The following is an 18,757-nucleotide window of genomic DNA, read 5'->3' on the forward strand; positions in this document are numbered from 1 at the left end:
CAAGGAAATGTGACAGAAATAGAGTGACACCCAAAGTAAGTCCAGAATGGAATACAAAAAAATGTTTATTGGCCAGAGGCAGAACAAGGAGCCTATAAAAGACACTGAAAAAGGGGGGCCCAGAGGGGCAAACCGAAAGAGTGGACTTGTCATGGGAACCTTCAAGTTGGCTTCTGTGCCCCAGAAATCTTTGAGAGTTTCTTTGCTTTGTGGTAAAGAACCATATTCCAGGTTTGTTTTGTACATTTTATTCACCAGACCTAAAATCGTGTGTTTTTCCAAGGCAGCCCTGGTTACTTTTAGTAGGAAATGATGGTTAGCAATAATAATCTGGGCACTAGTTAAGTTGGTAATTGTTTCTAGGCCTTTTTGAAGAGAACTAAGAATATGTGTTCTGTTTTTAAGAGAAAATAGGTCCTAGATCCTGAGTTCAGTACTTCCTATTCAAATTTAGATTCTTACTTCTTTGATATTTGTAACTTTCTTCTCATGTATGTTGAAGATCTTTATTAAAAAAAAATAACATTAAGATTGTGACAAATTTGCTTTGTCCTAATGTGTATAATAGTTTCAGAATAACAATATCAATGTTATTATGAAGAATAGTCACTTGAAATAATTACTGTCTTTGCCCTATACCAAAATTTTTTAGTAACTTAGCTTTTTCATATTTTTCCAGAGTATTCAACTTGGTTCTCATGAAATACTCTTTATTTATGACTGACATTTGGTAAACTCTGAACTCAACAGATCAGAGAAGTATCAGGTATATCAAAAAGTAGCCAGAGGGCTTCCCTGGTGGCACGGTGGTTGAGAATCCACCTGCCAATTCAGGGGACACGGGTTTGAGCCCTGGTCCGGGAGGATCCCACATGCCATGCGGAGTGACTAAGCCCGTGTGCCACAACTACTGAGCCTGCGCTCTAGAGCCCATGCTCCACAACAAGAGAAGCCACTGCAGTGAGAAGCCCACGGGCACCACAACGAAGAGTAGCCCCTGCTTGCCCGAAGACCCAATGCAGCCAAAAATAAAATAAATAAATTTATATTAAAAAAAAAAAGTAGCCAGAGAGTAGCTTTCAGGATGCTAGTTAATATAGATATTAGTTTTACAGAGTTAATGGAAATTGTTGGTAAATCTGAGGTCGATTAAGAGTACTCCTGTTATAATAGTTCTTCTTGTTTGAATATATGATATTAGACAGTGGTTTCTTAGAGCTTCTCTTTTTAAACATCTATTAAATATGATTGGGATTGACAAATACACACTAATATGTGTAAAATAGGTAACTAATAAGAACCTGCTGTATAAAAATAAATAAAATTCAAAAAAATAAATATAATAGACATTTAAATATAATATGTGGTATGTTATAATATATTGGGGAAATGTGCTTATTTAGGCAAAAACCTTGAGCATGAATCCAGGAGGTGTGTAAGAGTTATTTCTAATTTATGTTTTGTTTTTTAAATTAATTAATTAATTTATGGCTGCATTCAGGCTGCGTTGGGTCTTTGTTGCTGCGCTGGCTACTCTTCATTGTGGTGCACGGGCTTCTTATTGCGGTGACTTCTTTGTTGCAGAGCACGGGCTCTAGGCACGTGGGCTCAGTAGTTGCAGTGTGTGGGCTTCAGTAGTTGTGGCTCACGGACTCTAGAGCGCAGGCTCAGTAGTTGTGGCACACGGGCTTCGTTGCTCCGCAGCATGTGGGATCTTCCCAGACCAGGGCTCGAACCCGTGTCCCCTGCATTGGCAGGTGGATTCTTAACCACTGCGCCACCAGGGAAGCCCTCTAATTTATGTTTTAATGTATGATGTACCAGAATTATATTTCTGCTCACTGGCTTTTTCATAAATTGAGGTATAATTGACATATAATGTTTTAGGTGACAACATAATGATTTGATGTATGTATATGTTGTGAAACCATAAGTTAACACTCATCACCACACATAATTGAAAAAAATTTTTTTTCATATAACTTTTAAGATTTACTCTCAGCAATTTTCAAGTATCTCTCTGATATTTCTGTTTAAAGTAAAACTGTACCTCCAAGGATGGTAGACTGTTAATTCATAAATAAATTAAATATTTCTACCACAATTATTTGTTTCTGCTGAATATAATTTTTGTCCAAAAATAACATGAATTATATGCATCCAAAGCAGGATAATGTAAATGCTCTCTGTAGTCTATCAAAATACATTAATATTATGTAATCGATGTTAATACTATTAATATGCAATATTAGCCTGTTAATATTAATGTGAGAAGCATAATAAAAATATCTTTGTTTTTACTGTGTAGGCTGCTAATCTAAGGCATGTGGTCCCAGAGATACATTATGAAACTTATTTTATGATTATGATATTAACTTTTATACCATAGTGACATAATGTGTGTTGAAAATCTATTTGAATTTCTAACAGAAATATATACCTAATTTCAAAGAACCATTTATAATCTTGAACGATGGTGAGAGAAGACTCTCATGTACTCACTGATACTGAGATACAGTGTTCATTCTGGACAGGAGCTTACTCATTCTCTCTGATTAAAATTTAAATTCATGGCTCTTTGTGTGAGCATTAGTCACATCACCCCATTGTATGCCTTTCTGAGTTTGTTGTTTTCTTTACTGTGATTGTTGGCGCTGGTTACTCTGGAACATTTATTTTTATTTTTATTTTCACTTGGATCAAAAAGACTATTGTGAAACAATTTCAATTAGTAATATAGTACAGAGAACTCCAGTGTATCCTTCATCCACATTCCCTGTTATTTCCGCATTTGTTTTATTTTCTCTTCTTCTCTCCCACATGTGTCTATGAATAATTTTTTTCTGAACCATTTGAAAGTTGAAGACATGATAATGCTTTATTGCTAAATTTTTCAGTGTGTATTGCTTAAGAATAAGACACCAAAATCAGGGAATTTAACACTGATGTATTATTATCTGGAACACTTCTTTTTCAGGCACCAAATTAAATTGTTCTACATGTGTTTTTGTTTTTGTGTTGGGGGATTAATCTTGCCATTAGTATAAATCATGGAGTAATTGAGTATATATTAAATTAACTTTAAATATCTGTATAATTATCAATTTTTTAAAATGTGCTTTTTGTCTAGAATAGTAATATTATCTGGAAATATAGAAGTGATACTCATTTCTAGTTACTGATAAGCATATTTGCATTTTGAAGGATTTAATTGTGCTTTTTAAGTAATTATAATGAGATCTTCTTTAAAAGCCTTAAAGCTATACCAGCCTTTTTCCTCTGTTGAACAGTGAAAACTCATCTAGCTCTAGTCTCTTAATTAAAAAAAAAGTCTTAGATCACCTAAGTTTTGCATTTAAGAATGCCAAACTTTATAAACAAGTAGGGTACGAGTTTGACTACATTCATATGTTCAGTTATTTGTGCTTATCCATATTAATATTCTCTATACTAGATTATAAATATGGATCAGATTCATTTTACTTTATCTTCACAGTGTCAGTACAGTACTGCAATGAAGATTGTTTAATAATAATCCAAGTAAAAAACAAAGAATGTCAGAATGCTTGAGACACCATAAATATAAGGCATAGAAGGGTTAAATGTAAAATAATAGAAAAAGTGTTTACCAACACTAAAATAAAGCTGATACAGCTATTTTAATATCAAATAAGGTACATTTTACGGCAAAAGCTTTTACTTGATATAGGACATTTCATAGTTACAATAAACAGGTATGACAAATCTAAATTTGTGTGTCCTGTGAATCTTTCTATTGTGTATTTTTTCTCTTAGGCTTTAGTCATGTGGTCTTATGTCAGATTACTTCTAATTGAGTGCTGGTTATTTCTAATTGAGTTATTTCTACTTGAGTATTATTTGAGCCCTAATCTTCCTACCGTCGTTTCTAGTAGGAATGTAGGCTAAGGGCACTAGCAATCCCAGATCATCTCAATCCCGTCAGGAATGGGAGGATTTGAAGCTGAGCATTTGAATCCAGGCCAACCTAACTTCTACTGTGTAACATTTTGGGGCCCAGTTCAGCAAGCCCTCAATTTCAGTTCTTATTCTCTTAGCAGATAGGGCTTAGTTCAGTCTGTTGAAAGCTATTCAGCTTTTCACCTTCTTAAGTTCAGTGTAGTCAGATTCTGAAAGTAATTTTATTGACTCTAATCAACTATAGAAAGATATTTTATAAATACTTGTCTAAAACTCTCAGTTTATAGCAATATGAAGCTGAACAGAATTGCTTAATGAGTTTCATAATGTACAGTATGACACTGAGAAACAATGGGAACAAACCTCTGCCTCTGTGAAATAACTCTACTGGTGTGATATTTTCAAACATTTAAAAATGTTTAATCTTGCAAAAAAGCAGAAAGCCCTTAAAGGGGAAATAGACAAAACCGCAATCCTAGGAGAAGATTTGAACATACTTCTTTCAATGACAGATGAAGCAGAGACATAAACAGTATATGTACATATATACACATACATTTTACATGCATGCACATGATTTGAACATGGTCCAATAAACAATCCGATTAACTTGGACTCAGTAACTGTAGATTTCATGTTCAATTCATGTGTGCATGGAACATTTACCAAAATTGGCCATAGAATTAGTCTCAGCATATTCCAAAGGATTAATCTTACAGACTGTTCTCTGGCCCCAATGGAATTAAGCTAGTAATCAATAATAGACAGAAAATCCTGAATGTTTGGAACATGTTTCTGCTACACTTTGAGGGTATGGAAGGATTACTTAAATTACACTAAATGGATTACACTAAATGTACCATAAACAAAAATAACAAATTCGATTGTGCTAAAATTAAGAAGCTCTATTCATTCCAGGACATCATTAAGAGAGTGAAAAGGCAAGCCACAGACTGGAAAATAGGTATTTGGAATACAGTCCCTTGTTCTTAGCAGGGGATTGGTTCCAGGACCCCCATCCGATGCTAAAACCCAAGAACGCTCAAGTCCATTGTATAAAATAGCATAGTATTTGCATGTAACATATGCACATCCTCCCATATATTTTAAATCATCCCTAGATTACTTACAATACCTAATACAGTGTAAATGCTATGTAAACAGTTGCTGGTATGCAGCAAATTCAAGTTTTGTTTTTTGGAACTTTTTGTTGGAATTTTTTAGAAAATATTTTTGATCTGTGGTTAGTTGAACCTGCAGATGAGGAGCCGTGAATATGGAGGGCTGACTATACATACATTTGACAAGAAATCATATGAAGGATGTAGAAAGAATTTCTACCAATCAATAAGAAAATCCAATGGAAAAAAGAGCAATAGATTAGACATTTCATAAAGAGAATATGCAGATGACCAAAAGCACTCAATTGCATTAATCAGCAAGAAAAGGAAAACTGAAACCACAGTGAAATACTAACATATACTCACTAGAATGGCTAAAATGTTTTCTATGTGAGTCTGTTTCTGTTTTGTAAATAAATTTATTCGTATTATTTTTTTAGATTTCACATGTAAGTGATATATGATATTTGTCTTTCTCTGTCTGACTTCACTTAGTATGATAATCTCTAGGTCCATCCATGTTGCTGCAAATAGCATTTCATTCTTTTTTATGGCTGGGTAGTATTCTATTGTATATATATACCACATCTTTATCCATTCATCTGTTGATGGACATTTAGGTTGCTACCATGTCTTGGCTATTGTAAATAATGCTGCTTTGAACATTGGGGTGTATGTACCTTTTTGAATTAGAGTTTTTGTCTTTTCCGGATATATGCCCAGAAGTGGAATTACTGGATCATATGGTAACTCTATTTTTAGTTTTTTAAGGAACCTCCATACTGTTCTCTGTAGTGTTTGAACCAACTTACATTCCCACCAACAGTGTATAGGGTTCCGTTTTCTCCACACCCTCTCCAGTATTTATTATTCGTAGACTTTTTCATGATGGCCATTCTGACTGGTGTGAGGTGATACCTCATGGTAGTTTTGATATGCATTTCTCTAATAATTAGCGATGTTGAGCATCTTTTCATGTGCCTGTTGGCCATCTGTATAGAATGGCTAAAATGTGAAAGGCAATTTGAAGCGTTGGTGAGGATATGGAATACAAACTCATATTGCTGCTGGAGTAGAAATTGGTACTACTGCTTTGGAAAATTGTTTGATGTCATCTTTTAAAGTTGATTGAATTAATACTCTGACCCAACAGTTTTACAACCCAACCAAAATGTATGCACTTTTGCCGCAAAAGACATGTGTAAGAATGGTCATTGAATCATTATTTGCAGTAGCCCCAAACTGAAAAACCTAACTAGCTATTCACAGTAGAATGAAAATAGTTTATTCATACAAAGGAATGCTGTACAATGAAAGAAATTATTGCTACACACAACATGAATAAATCTTGCAAACATAACATTGACTGAAGTCAAATAAAAAATAATACTCTATGGCCCTATTTATATCAAGATCAAAACCTGAAAAAGTTAATCTCATTTTGTTAGAAGTCAGGATAGTAGTTACCTGAAGGATGGGGAGGGAGTAGTGGCTGACAGGGTGCATAAAAGAATTTCTGATAATTTTTATCTGGGTTTTGGTTACAAGAATGTGTTCATTTTGGGATAATTCACTGGACCTGTGTGCTAGATGTTTGTACTCTTTGTGTACTTTCGATTGTATATTATATGTCAATTAAGGGGAAAAAAAAGAAAGCCAGTGTGGCTGACAAGAGTGAAAGTGAGGAAAGTGGAGAATGGTAGACCATAAGATCAGGGAGATAGAAAGGGACCAGATCATGTAGGGCCTTATCAGCCAGGATGAGGAATTTCAGTAATATTTTAATGTGATGGGGAGTCACTGGAGAGTTTTGGGCAGGTGAATGACATGAACTGATTTACATTTAATAAGTTTACTTGGCTGCTGTTCAGAGGATGGATTGTGGCAAAAACAGAAGCAAGAGAGACTAACCCAGGCAAGAGATGATAGTGACTTCACCTAGGGTTGCAACAGTGGTGATGGTGAAGTGGCCTAATCCAAGATATATTTTGAAGTTAGTGCTATCAAGACAGGTTCATAGATTAGATTGTAAGATCAGAAAGAAAGGATGATGCTGAAATTTTTGGCCTGAGCAGCTGGGTGAATGGTGGTGCTATTTGCTGAGATGGAAAAGACTGAGGGAGCAGCATGTTCAAAGAGAAATCAAGAGGTTTACTTCTGATGCATGAGCATTGAGATACATATTAGATGTTTAGGTGGAGATGTTAAGTAAACAGCTAGATATAAAATTCTAGAGAAATCAGGGGTGGGAAAATAATTTGTCATTAATGTTACAGTGCTTAAAATCTTGGGGCTCTTGGAAGAGATCACCTGGGGAATGAATAGAAAGAACAGAGTACAGGTGAAGTGGAGTAGCGGGATGATATCTGATCATTGGGGCAGATCAACATTTTGATGTCAGGGAGAAGAGAAAGAACAGCTAATGAGTTAGAAGGAAAACCAGGAGAGTGTAGTGTCTCAAAGCCAAGTCAGGTGTTTCCTGAAGTAGAGAGTGAGCCACTCTGTCAAATGCTACAGAGATATCTAATTAGGTGATAAATGAAATTTGACTACTGGCTTGGGTAGGATGCAGGGAGAGTATTTGAGTTAGGAATTGGAATAAATTTTACATTTGGGGAATGAATCTGTATAACCGGTTGTTGATATAAAACTTGAAGACTTTGAAGCCTTTTTAGTCTAGCAAAGGAGTATCTGCTAAGATTAATTGGTAATAGTATGTAACGGTAAATTTTGGAAATTTCAAGGGGGATTTAATATAAGCAACCTATAATGGATTCTTTTATATAAGATACAAAAATTAGATATGAATCTGCCATGAGAGTGCTACACCCCTTTCAACATGGATCAGTATTTATGTCCTTAGTATCTCCAAGTCAGGTGGCTTGAATTTTCCCGGTCTTCATTTCATCTTAGTTGAAAGGCATTTTAAATTGGCTCCTAATGGTACTTGTGTCAATGACCTCTTATTTGGAAAGCTTTTCATTAATAACTTCTTACTAAAATTTTGAAGTCTTTGACTTTGTTCATTATTTTATCAGCCATGGCTGAAACAAAATAATTGAATCAATGAATATGGGATCTATAGCTTCTACATGAAAGAGTAAAGGGCTTATAAATTTCTTTCTTTCTTGAATTTAGGAGGTAGGGAGGGCCCTCTGTAGAGAATTTGGGCTGTTAGTGGTTCTTTTGCAAAGGAATGAGGGTTCCAGAAGATATAATGGGAATGACTATCAGGGAGAGCAGTATTAGGAAAAAGCACACAGCTGTATTGGGATAAATTTATTAGAGGCCAAAGGCCTAAGACAGCTATTGTGTGATGCTGAATCATGACAGAATCTGGGTCTGGTTCTAACTGAAAATGTGGTGAAGAGACTTTTTTAATTGTAAAGAACAGGGACTCACCCAAACAGATCCAGAAAAGAGAAGGGAGCAGTTAAGAGACAAGTGCAGGGATCAAATGGGAATCCAAAGACAAAAACGCAACATAGCTTGTTTTCCTGAAAATTGAACTGCCAAGTGTGGACTTAAGGCGAGTTTGAGTAGTGCATTTGCCTGTTTTTCTCTCTCCAGCTGTTTCTGTTTGCCTTGTTCTCTGTGTTGTACAGGCTACATGCTGCTTCTCAGTTTTTTCGTCATCACCCCATGTAATTTCAGCTTTCACTTGGCTGTCTTGTCTTCTTCAGCTCAAATTTCAAATGACCTTTAAGCTTCTTTGGCTGTCATCAACTCACAGCTACCCATTGTGTTTTAGGTTAAATACCGAAGAGTGAAAATCTTGTCTAATGCACTTTTCTTCCTCCTTTGCTCCCTGGGCCTTAGAATTCTAGTTAGCCTCAATTGACTGTCCTTGGGTCCACTGCCAATCTCTAGTTCAGCCACTGCTGGCGAGAGGGCAAAGTCTCTGGGCAGAGCAGATTCCTGCAGAGAAGGGGCAATGATGGGATGGGCAGTGGCCTACTGTAGTAGGTCCTCCTCACTTTAAAATTACATGATTAATTGAAATTGTAAAGGCTTGGAACTTGGGAGAAGTGGCATGAAGGCCCTGTGGCTGGTGGAGTGAGCATGGAAAGAGTGGTGGGAGATGAAGTCAGAGAGGTAGGCTCCTGGGCCATATTATGTAGAGCCTTGCAGGCCATGGAATAGAGTTTGAAGTATGTGTGTATCTCAGATAAATATCCACATCTGTTCAAATATGTATTAGAGATACATAGGGAAGAATCTGAAGGGTTACATACCAAATTAATAACTGTGTCTTTGAGGAGGAAGAGGGCCGACTAGGATTAGAGTTGTGGTTAGACTTTATATATGTTTTATGAAGAGGGATATAGTCATGTGCTATAGTCCACAAACATGTGGAATTCAGAGTTAATTAGAAGAGTCAGGGGCAATAACTAGAGGAGTAAGGTTGAGGCAGGGTCAGTCGGTAAGGCCTGGAGATCTACCTGCTGTGCAGTCCCAGACGGGACCTAGTTCTTCTGAGCCCTAGGACTGAAAACATAGTCTGAAAACTGCGAATTCAGACCAACGCTCTAAGTTCTTAGTAAGACATTCCTGAACACTAATAAGCTTTCAGCTACATTGTGTTAAACTAAAGCAGAGAATAGAATGTGAGGCAGGGGTTCTTAAAATAATATAAGAAATTATTAATAAAACTAGTAATGTTTTACTTTTATTAAAATTTATAAGATTTTATAATCTTGAAGTGTATAGTCTAATTTGGGTTAATATTATCAGATGATTTTTTTCATAATAGAACACTTATAACATGATATTTGCTTGTACAAAGAGTATCAAACATTGTAGATTTAACTTATAAATGTTAACTCCAAAGGATGTAGCTAGTACCTGAAGAATTTTATTCATTTCCATGCTTATTTATATGGTCTTTTAAAATTTAAGCTTAGGGGCTTCCCTGGTGGTGCAGTGGTTGAGAATCTGCCTGCCAATGCAGGGGACACGGGTTTGAGCCCTGGTCTGGGAAGATCCCACATGCCGCGGAGCGGCTGGGCCTGTGAGCCACAATTGCTGAGCTTGCGTGTCTGGAGCCTGTGCTCCTGCAACAAGAGAGGCCCACGCACCGCGATGAAGAGTGGCCCCCGCTTGCCACAACTAGAGAAAGCCCTCGCACAGAAATAAAGACCCAACACAGCCATAAATAAATAAATAAATAAATAAAAAATGTTAACTGTTAAAAAAAAAAAATAAGCCAGTGCTTATATTATTATGATTATTTAAGTAAAAAAAAAATTTAAGCTTAGCATACAGTACATAAAATTTATAAGAAATTGCATGTGCTTTTGAGTATTTTCTTAAGGTTTAAAAGTTTCAACAACTTTTAAATGGTTGAACTGAGTATGAAAACACTTGAAAGGCTTGAAGAAATTGTAATGAAAAATTAGAATAATCAAATAGAGATAAGGCTTTTTCTATTTAGCTTATACTTACTCTTATTAAGTGACTGACATTGTTCCAAATATTTTACGTGTTTTAACTTGTTTAACTCTGTGATGTTAAAGATAGAATACACTAGTTAAAAAGGAATAAGAATGAGTAGAACTAAACAATCTACTAGAAGTTCTGAATAATGTGAAAAAACATAACATAGGAAATGTATGTCACAATGTGAGCACTGACAAACTTGGATACTTTGTAGTCACATGTATACCTCTTATTTTATTCAAATATATCTGTTGATTCAGAGATGACTGTTAAGTTTGTCATTTTCAGTGACATTCAATAAGTCAGAAATAGACTTTCAGCCACATCTTTTTATTTTGTAAAACTTGTGTTTAGTAATGGATTTTTAAGAGTTAAATAGTTACTAAGTGTTGTATCTGAGAAAAATGATGTTGCTAATTTTATTTGATGAACTATGTGAATAAATAAAATGTGTTAATATTCTATTTAAGGCTACTGAAATTTGCTAGAATAGCTTGGTTATGCTTTTTTTTTTTTTTTTTTAAACTTTGGGTTTATTTATTTATTTATTTATGGCTGTGTTGGGTCTTCGTTTCTGTGCGAGGGCTTTCTCTAGTTGCGGCAAGTGGGGGCCACTCTTCGTCGCGGTGCGCGGCCTCTCACTATCACGGCCTCTCTTGTTGCAGAGCACAGGCTCCAGACGCGCAGGCTCAGCAATTGTGGCTCACGGGCCTAGTCGCTCCGCGGCATGTGGGATCTTCCCAGACCAGGGCTCGAACCCATGTCCCCTGCATTGGCAGGCAGATTCTCAACCACTGCGCCACCAGGGAAGCCCCGGTTATGCTTTTTTGATGATTGGTTCCACTAAGAATACTCAGTGGTTCTGGGAAGAGTCAGTATTCTATAATGCTGCATCTAGTTTGAAATAAGAGGGAATTGGGGAAGAGGACATGAAGCATAACACAGGATACTAATCGAAAACATTTTCGCTAAAACAAATCTGTTCCAGATATCAGGGATACCCATGTATTTTTCACCCAGAAAGTTCTTCTGAAATTGTGTGGTTTAGGATTTCCCTCCCGTCTATCTCCTGAAATTCCTTTAAAGAAATTCTTTATGAAGAATTATATATAATATATGTTATGTATATCTTTGTATATGATATAATTTACTTGGTTTATCATGTTTGTGAATGTGAGTTTTTTTTTTTTTAACCCCCGCAGTATTTTTAAAACAATTTTTTGCCTTTTCCCTAGGGAGTTGGTCTCTCAGTTCATGGGCAATTCCGAGTGGCTACTGAAAAGTCTCTTTTTGCAATGCCAGAAACAGCAATAGGTAAAAAAAAAACCAACTAAATTTTTCATAATTACTTTTAGAATTATCATCTTTTGATACATTTCAGAGTACAGTTATTGAAGGAATTGATGGAATCTTGTATGAAAGAACTTTTAAAAAGAAATTATAATAGGAAGATACCTAAAAGTTTGTATTAGCTCATACTTATATCTGAAAACACAAAGGCAAGCATATTTAAACTGGAGACACTAGCACACTGTAGTCGATTTTATTTATTTATTCTTACTGAAGTATAGTTGATTTACAATGTTGTGTTAATTTCTGCTGCACATGTATTTAATTTTAGATGAAAGATTATTAGAGGAAATATCTTGCATTCAGATCTATGCTCCATTTTGAGTTAACTTTTGTATGTGGTGAGAGGTATGGATCAAAGGTATAGATCAAAGTTTATTATTTTGCATAGGGAGATAAAATCATTCCCACATCATTTTTTGGAAAAAGCTACTATTTCTCCACTGATTGCCTTTGCACCTTTGTATGTGCTGCTCTTGGTGCCAACACCACACTGTCTTGATTACTGTTGCTTTATAGTAAGACTTGATCAAGTGATGATAATCCTCTAATTTTGTTCTTTTTTTTTCTTTCGAGTTGTTTTGGCTCTATAGATCCTTTGTATTTCTATGTGAATTTTAGAGTGATTTTGTAAGTTTCAACAAAGAAGCCTGTTAGAATTTTTATTTGGATTGTCTAGGATCTATCAATTTAGGGAGAATTGACATCTTAACAATGTTGAGTCTTCAGACCTGTGAGCAATGTATATCTTTCCATTTATTTAGGTCTTCTTTAATTTCCCTAAGCCATGTTTTGTAGTTTTCAGTTTCTTATACATCTTTTGTCAGATTTTTCCTTAAGTATTTCATATTATTCAATGATATTATAAGTGATATTTTTAAAATCTAGTTCTGATATTAGTTATCAATATATAGAAATATAATTGAGTTTTGTACTTTGTATCCTGCAAACTTGATAAACTCACTTACTAGTTCTAGTAGATTTTTTGTAGATTGAATTGGATTTTCTAAATAGATAATTATGTTGTTTACAAATAAAGTACATTTTACTCTTTTCTTTCCCATCTGGATACTTTTTATGTTTATTTTTTCTTGGCTTATTCCACTGGGTAGAACCTCCAATACAATGTTGAACAGATACGTTGAGAGTGGGCCTTCTTGCCTTGTTTGGGATCTTAGGGGGAAAACATTCAGTCCTTCACCAATTAAGTACAATATTAGGTATAAGTTTTTCATAGGTGCCTCTTATCAGGATGAGGAACTTTCCTTCTGTTCCTAGATTTCTGAGGGGTTTTATTAGGAATGGACTTTGGATTTTGTAATTTTTTTCAGCATGTGTTGAGATGATCATTGGTTTTTCTTTTTTAGTTTGTTAAGGGTGGATTACTTTGATTGGTTTTTTAACATTAAACTAACCCTGCTTTGCTGGGATAAATCTCACTCTAGTATGATGTGTCCTACTTTTTATATGTTGTTGGGTTTGATACACAAAAATTTTATTTGGAATTTTTGCATCTGTGTTCATGAGGGATATTGGTCTGTAGTTTTCTGGTAACATCATTTTGGTATCATTTTGCTTGCTTCATTTTGCTTCATTTTGGTATCAGGGTAATGCTGGGTTCATTTCTGGAAAAGTTTGGGTAGAATTGGTTCTTTTTTTTCTTTTTTCTTTTTTTTTATGTGTTTGGTAGAATTCACCAGCGAAGCCATCTAGGCCTAGAGTTTTCTTTGTGGAGAGGTTTTTAACTACAAATTCAAAATCTTTAATAGATGTAGGCTATTCAAGTTATCTATTTCTTTTTGTACAAACTTTAGTAATTTGGGTCTTTTAAGGAGTTTGTCCATTTATTAGCATAAAGTTCATTTACTTATTATCTTTTTAGTATCTGTAGAATCTATAGTAATACCTGGCTCTCTCATCCATTTTTTTTGGCCATGCCATGTGGCATTTGGGATCTTAGTTCCCTGACCAGGGATCAAACCCGTGCCCCCTGCATTGGGAGTGTGGAGTTTTAACCACTGGACTGCCAGGGAAGTCCCTCTCTCATTCTTAAAGAATCTTTTTTTTTTTAACAGATTAGTTTTAAATTTTATTTATTTATTTATTTTTGGCTGTGTTGGGTCTTTGTTTCTGTGCGAGGGCTTTCTCTAGTTGTGGCAAGCGGGGGCCACTCTTCATCGCGGTGTGCGGGCCTCTCACTATCGTGGCCTCTCTTGTTGCGGAGCACAGGCTCCAGACGCGCAGGCTCAGTAGTTGTGGCTCACGGGCCCAGCTGCTCCACGGCATGTGGGATCTTCCCAGACCAGGGCTCGAACCCGTGTCCCCTGCACTGGCAGGCAGATTCTCAACCACTGTGCCACCAGGGAAGCCGTCTCATTCTTGATATTAGTAATTTCTGTCTTCTCTTTTTTTTTTCTGATCACTCTAATTAGAGGTTTATTAATTTTATTGATCTCAAAAGAAGTTTTTTGGTTTTCTGTTTTATTGATTTCTGCTCTGATATTTATTACTTCCTTCTACTTACTTGAAGTTTTATCTCCTTTCTCTAGTCTCCTAAGGTGAAACCTGAGGTCATTGATATGAGACCCAGGTATAGAATTCTATTCTGATGTTTAAATGTCAGTACTTTAAAGATTTTGCTACACCATCTTCTCATTTATGTTGTTTTCCATGAGAAATCTGCTCTTATCATTATCTTTGTTCCTCTGTAAATAGGTGTCTTTTTATTTTTCTTTTTTACTTTCTCTGGCTGCTCTTAAGATTTTCTGCTGATCACTTGTTTTGTGTGCCTTGATCCCTTGATTATGATGTACCTTTTTGTAGCTTTCTTCCTGTTCTTATGATTGTGTTTATTGGGCTAGTTAGGTTTATAGTTTTTGTCAGATTTGGAAATTTTGACATTATTTCTTCAAATATTTTTCTGTCCCCCCCATTTCCTTTTCAGGAGCTCCATTTAAACTTTTGTTAGGCTCACTCATGTATTGTTGATTTTTAAAATTTATTTATTTTTTTAATTTTAGATATTTGCTATTCATGTGTTTTCAAGTTCACTAATCCTTTCTTTTGCAAAGTCAAAACTGCCCTTAATCCCATTCAGGTATTTTTTAGCTTATACATTCATCTTAGTTTTCATCTATAGTAGTATCATTTGGGTCTTTTTTAAAAAAATATATTATTTGTTTTTTCTTTTTTTTAATTTATTTATTTTATTGATTTATTTTTGGCTGTGTTTGGGTCTTTGTTCCTGCGCATGGGCTTTCTCTAGTTGCGGAGAGCAGAGGCTACTCTTCATTGCGGTGTGTGGGCTTCTCATTGCAGTGGTTTCTCTTGTTGTGGAGCACGGGCTCTAGGCACATGGGCTTCAGTAGTTGTGGCACGTGGGCTCAGAATTTGTGGCTTGTGGGCTCTAGAGTGCAGGCTCAGTAGTTGTGGCTCATGGGCTTAGTTGCTCCGCGGCATGTCGATCTTCCCAGGCCAGGACTCGAACCTGTGTCCCCTGCATTGGCAGGCGGACTCTTAACCACTGCGCCACCAGGGAAACCCCTCTTATTTGCTTTTATTTAACTTTTTGAACATATGGTATATGTTTATTATAACTGTGTTGATGTCCTTGTTCGCTAATTCTTATGTTTATGTCAGTTCTGGGTCAGTTTTTCTCATTTTGTTTTTTTGTTTTGTATTTGTCTTTATAGATAACCTTACAACATTTCAAACTTTATTCAAACACACCAGTGGTGGCAAAGAGCACAAACAAGTGACAGGCACGATTGCTAACGCCAGGATCAAAGGCCAGGAAGGAGCTTGAGAGAGCCTGTCGTTCCCTGCCCTTTCCTTCCCTTGCTGTCACTTTTCTTTTTTTTTTTTTTTACTGGAGTATAGTTGCTTTACACTGCTGTGTCAGTTTCTGCTGTACAGCAAAGTGAATCAGCCATATGTATACATATATCTCTTCTTTTTTGGATTTCCTGCCCGTTTAGGTCACCACAGAGCACTGAGTAGAGTTCCCTGTGCTATACAGTAGCTTCTCATTAGTTATCTATTTTATACATAGTAGTGTATATATGTCAATCCCAATCTCCCATTTCATCCCCCCCCCCACCTTTTCCCCCTTGGTATCCGTACGTTTGTTCTTTACATCTGTGGCTCTATTTCTGCTTTGCAAATAAGATCATCTATACCATTTTTCTAGATTCCACATATATGCGTTGATATACGATATTTGTTTTTCTCTTTCTGACTTACTTTACTCCGTATGACAGTCTCTAGGTCTTTACACGTCTCTGCAACAGTTCTGGATCAATTTTGATTGATTGTTTTATCATGTCATCATGGGCGGCAATTTCTTGCTTTTTTAGATTCCTGGTAATTTTTGACTGGATTCTAGACATTGTAAGCTTTACTTTGTTGAGTGCTGGATATTTTTGTAGAGATGGTTCCCAACTTACGGTGGTCTGACTTACAGTTTTTTGATTTTACGATTTTACAGTGGTGCAAAAGCAATATACATGTAGTAGAAACTGTAGTTTGAATTTTGAATTTTGACCTTTTCCTTGGCTGGCCGTATCTGGTACCGTACTCTCATGTGATGCTGGGCAGTGGCAGCGAGCCATAGCTCCTATGCAGCCACACAATCACAAGGATAAATAGCTGATTCTTAGAACCTTTTTGTTTTTCACTTTTAGCATAATAGTCAATAAATTATATGAGATATTCAACACTTTATTATAAAATAGGCCTTGTGTTAGATGATCTTGCCTGACTTTAGGCTAATGTAAGTGTTCTGAGCACATTTAAGGTAGGCTAGGCTAAGCTATGATGTTTGGTAAGTTAGGTGTATTAAATGCATTTTTGTCTTATGGTATTTTCAACTTATGATTTGTGATGGATTTATCAGGATGTAACCCCAGTGTAAATTGAGGAAGATCTGTATTCTTATAAATATTCTTGAGCTTGCTTCTGGGATGAGGTTATGTTACTTGGAAACAGTTTGTTCCTTTCAGGTCTTTTAGTTTTTTAAAAAATTTATTATTATTATTTTTTTTAGTTGCAAGGTTGGAGCAGTGCTCAGGCTAGGGCTAATTATTTCCTACTACTTAACTGAGACCCTTCTTTGCATTCTACTCAGTGCCCCCACGAATCCTGAGTTCTCATAGTCTGATTGGTGGGAACAGGCACTATTCTCAACCCTGTGTAGGTTCGCAGTACTGTTCTCTATAATCCTTTCCTGTGGTTCTTTCCATAACCTCAGGCAGTTTCTTCATACACATGTACTGATCAATACCAAGCTGAGGACTTAAGGGAGATACTCTGCAGATCTCCAGAGTTTTCTCTCTGTGCAGCTCTCTCCTCTCTGGTACTCTGTTCTGGGAATTCTGTCTGCCTCAGTCTCCCTGGATTCTTAGCTTTATTCCCCTCAAATCAAGGGCTGTTCTGGGCCTGGACATTCTCTCAAGGCATTAAGCTGGAGCTTTTGTAGAGTTTACCTCACTTGTTTTCAGATATTCAGAGATCACTTACCTTTATTGCCTGATGGTCCAGTTTGTTGACAACTGATATTTCATATATTGCATTTGTTTTTCTATAGTTATTTCAAGTAGGAGAGTAAATTTAGTCCCTCTTACTCCATCTTATTCTCCTGGATGGCTAAGTGTAATTCTCCTGGATGGCTACTTTAGATTAGATGGTTAAAGAGGTTTTCCAAGGAGATGTCCTTTAGACTGAGATTTGAATGACAAGAGGGAAGCAGCTATATTAATATCTTAGAACAGAATACTGTGGTGTTAAGAAGTTAGTCTAAAGCAAGGATAAAGCTTTACCTGTTCAAGGAACCAAATAGAGTCAGCTGTCTGAATCAAGGGCAGGAGTGTTATACTGTGCTCTTCAAGAGGTACACAGGGACCTCTGGTGAAGAGTTTGGATTTAAACCTAAACATTATGGGAAACTGTGGGAGAGTTTAAAGCAGGGAGTGGCATGGTCTGGTTTACATTTTAATACCATCATTCTGGCTGCTTTAAGGACAATGGATTGTAGGGAGTGCAAGAGTAGCGAGGCTTGTTAGGAGGTCATTACATAAATCTAGAGCTCTGCTCTCTGGTACTGTAGCCACTAACTACAGATGGCTATTTAATATAAATGAAATAAATAAATTCAGTTCCTCAGTTGCAAAGTGTTTAATAGCCACATCTGGTTAGTAGCAGCATAGATTATAGAACATTTTCATCATCATAGAAAATTCTATTGGATAGCACAGGTCTAGAGAGAGATAATTTTAAGTTTGGAGTAATATGGAGCTATAGAGTTGGAATAAAGTGGATAGATTTAGAAAATGTTTTGGAGTTAGCTTGCTTGCTGATATAATGAATCAGAAATAACTCCAAGGTGTTTAGGTAGTGCTACTAGATGGATGAGGCCAATTAGGGAAGGAACAGTATGGTTGGAGGGATGAGAATCAGGAGTTGTGTTATTGCCACGTTATATCTGGGATGCTTATTATCTATGTGGTTAAATCTAGAATGCAGATTTGAGAGTTTGTATTCAAGGGGAAAAGGCATAACTAGATAGACAGATTTGGGACTGTATTGGTCTGCTAGGGCTGCCGTAACAAAATACCAAGACTGGGTAGCTTAAACAACATTTATTTCTCCCAGTCCTGGAGGCTGGAAGTCCAACATCAAGGTATTGGCAGGTTCGGTTTCACCCAAGGCCCCTGTCCTTGGCTTGTAGACAGCTGCCTTCTCTCTGTCCTCACATGGCCTTTCCTCTGTGTGTGCACTCAGTGTCTCTCCCCCTTACAAGGACACCAGTCCTGTTAGATAAGGCCCCCACTCTTATAGCCTCACTTAACCTTAATTACCTCTTTAGAGGCCCTTTTCTCCAAATTGTCACATTGTGGGGTTAGGACTTCAGC

At 36.3% G+C, this 18,757-nt stretch overlaps 1 protein-coding gene across 4 annotated transcripts in view; it reads left to right on the forward strand.

Annotated features, from left to right (window-relative positions):
• Window positions 1–18,757, forward strand: part of HIBCH (3-hydroxyisobutyryl-CoA hydrolase) — a 107,452-nt gene that overhangs the window by 56,311 nt on the left and 32,384 nt on the right. For all 4 annotated transcript variants that reach the window (XM_082397389.1, XM_082397387.1, XM_082397386.1 and 1 more), the window contains exon 7: window positions 11,735–11,813. In XM_082397389.1, the coding sequence (XP_082253515.1) occupies window positions 11,735–11,813 (79 nt within the window). The remainder of the gene's footprint in view (window positions 1–11,734; window positions 11,814–18,757) is intronic.

Source organism: Balaenoptera borealis (assembly GCF_965194805.1).
Source record: "Balaenoptera borealis genome assembly, chromosome: 6".
Taxonomy (NCBI): domain Eukaryota; kingdom Metazoa; phylum Chordata; class Mammalia; order Artiodactyla; family Balaenopteridae; genus Balaenoptera; species Balaenoptera borealis.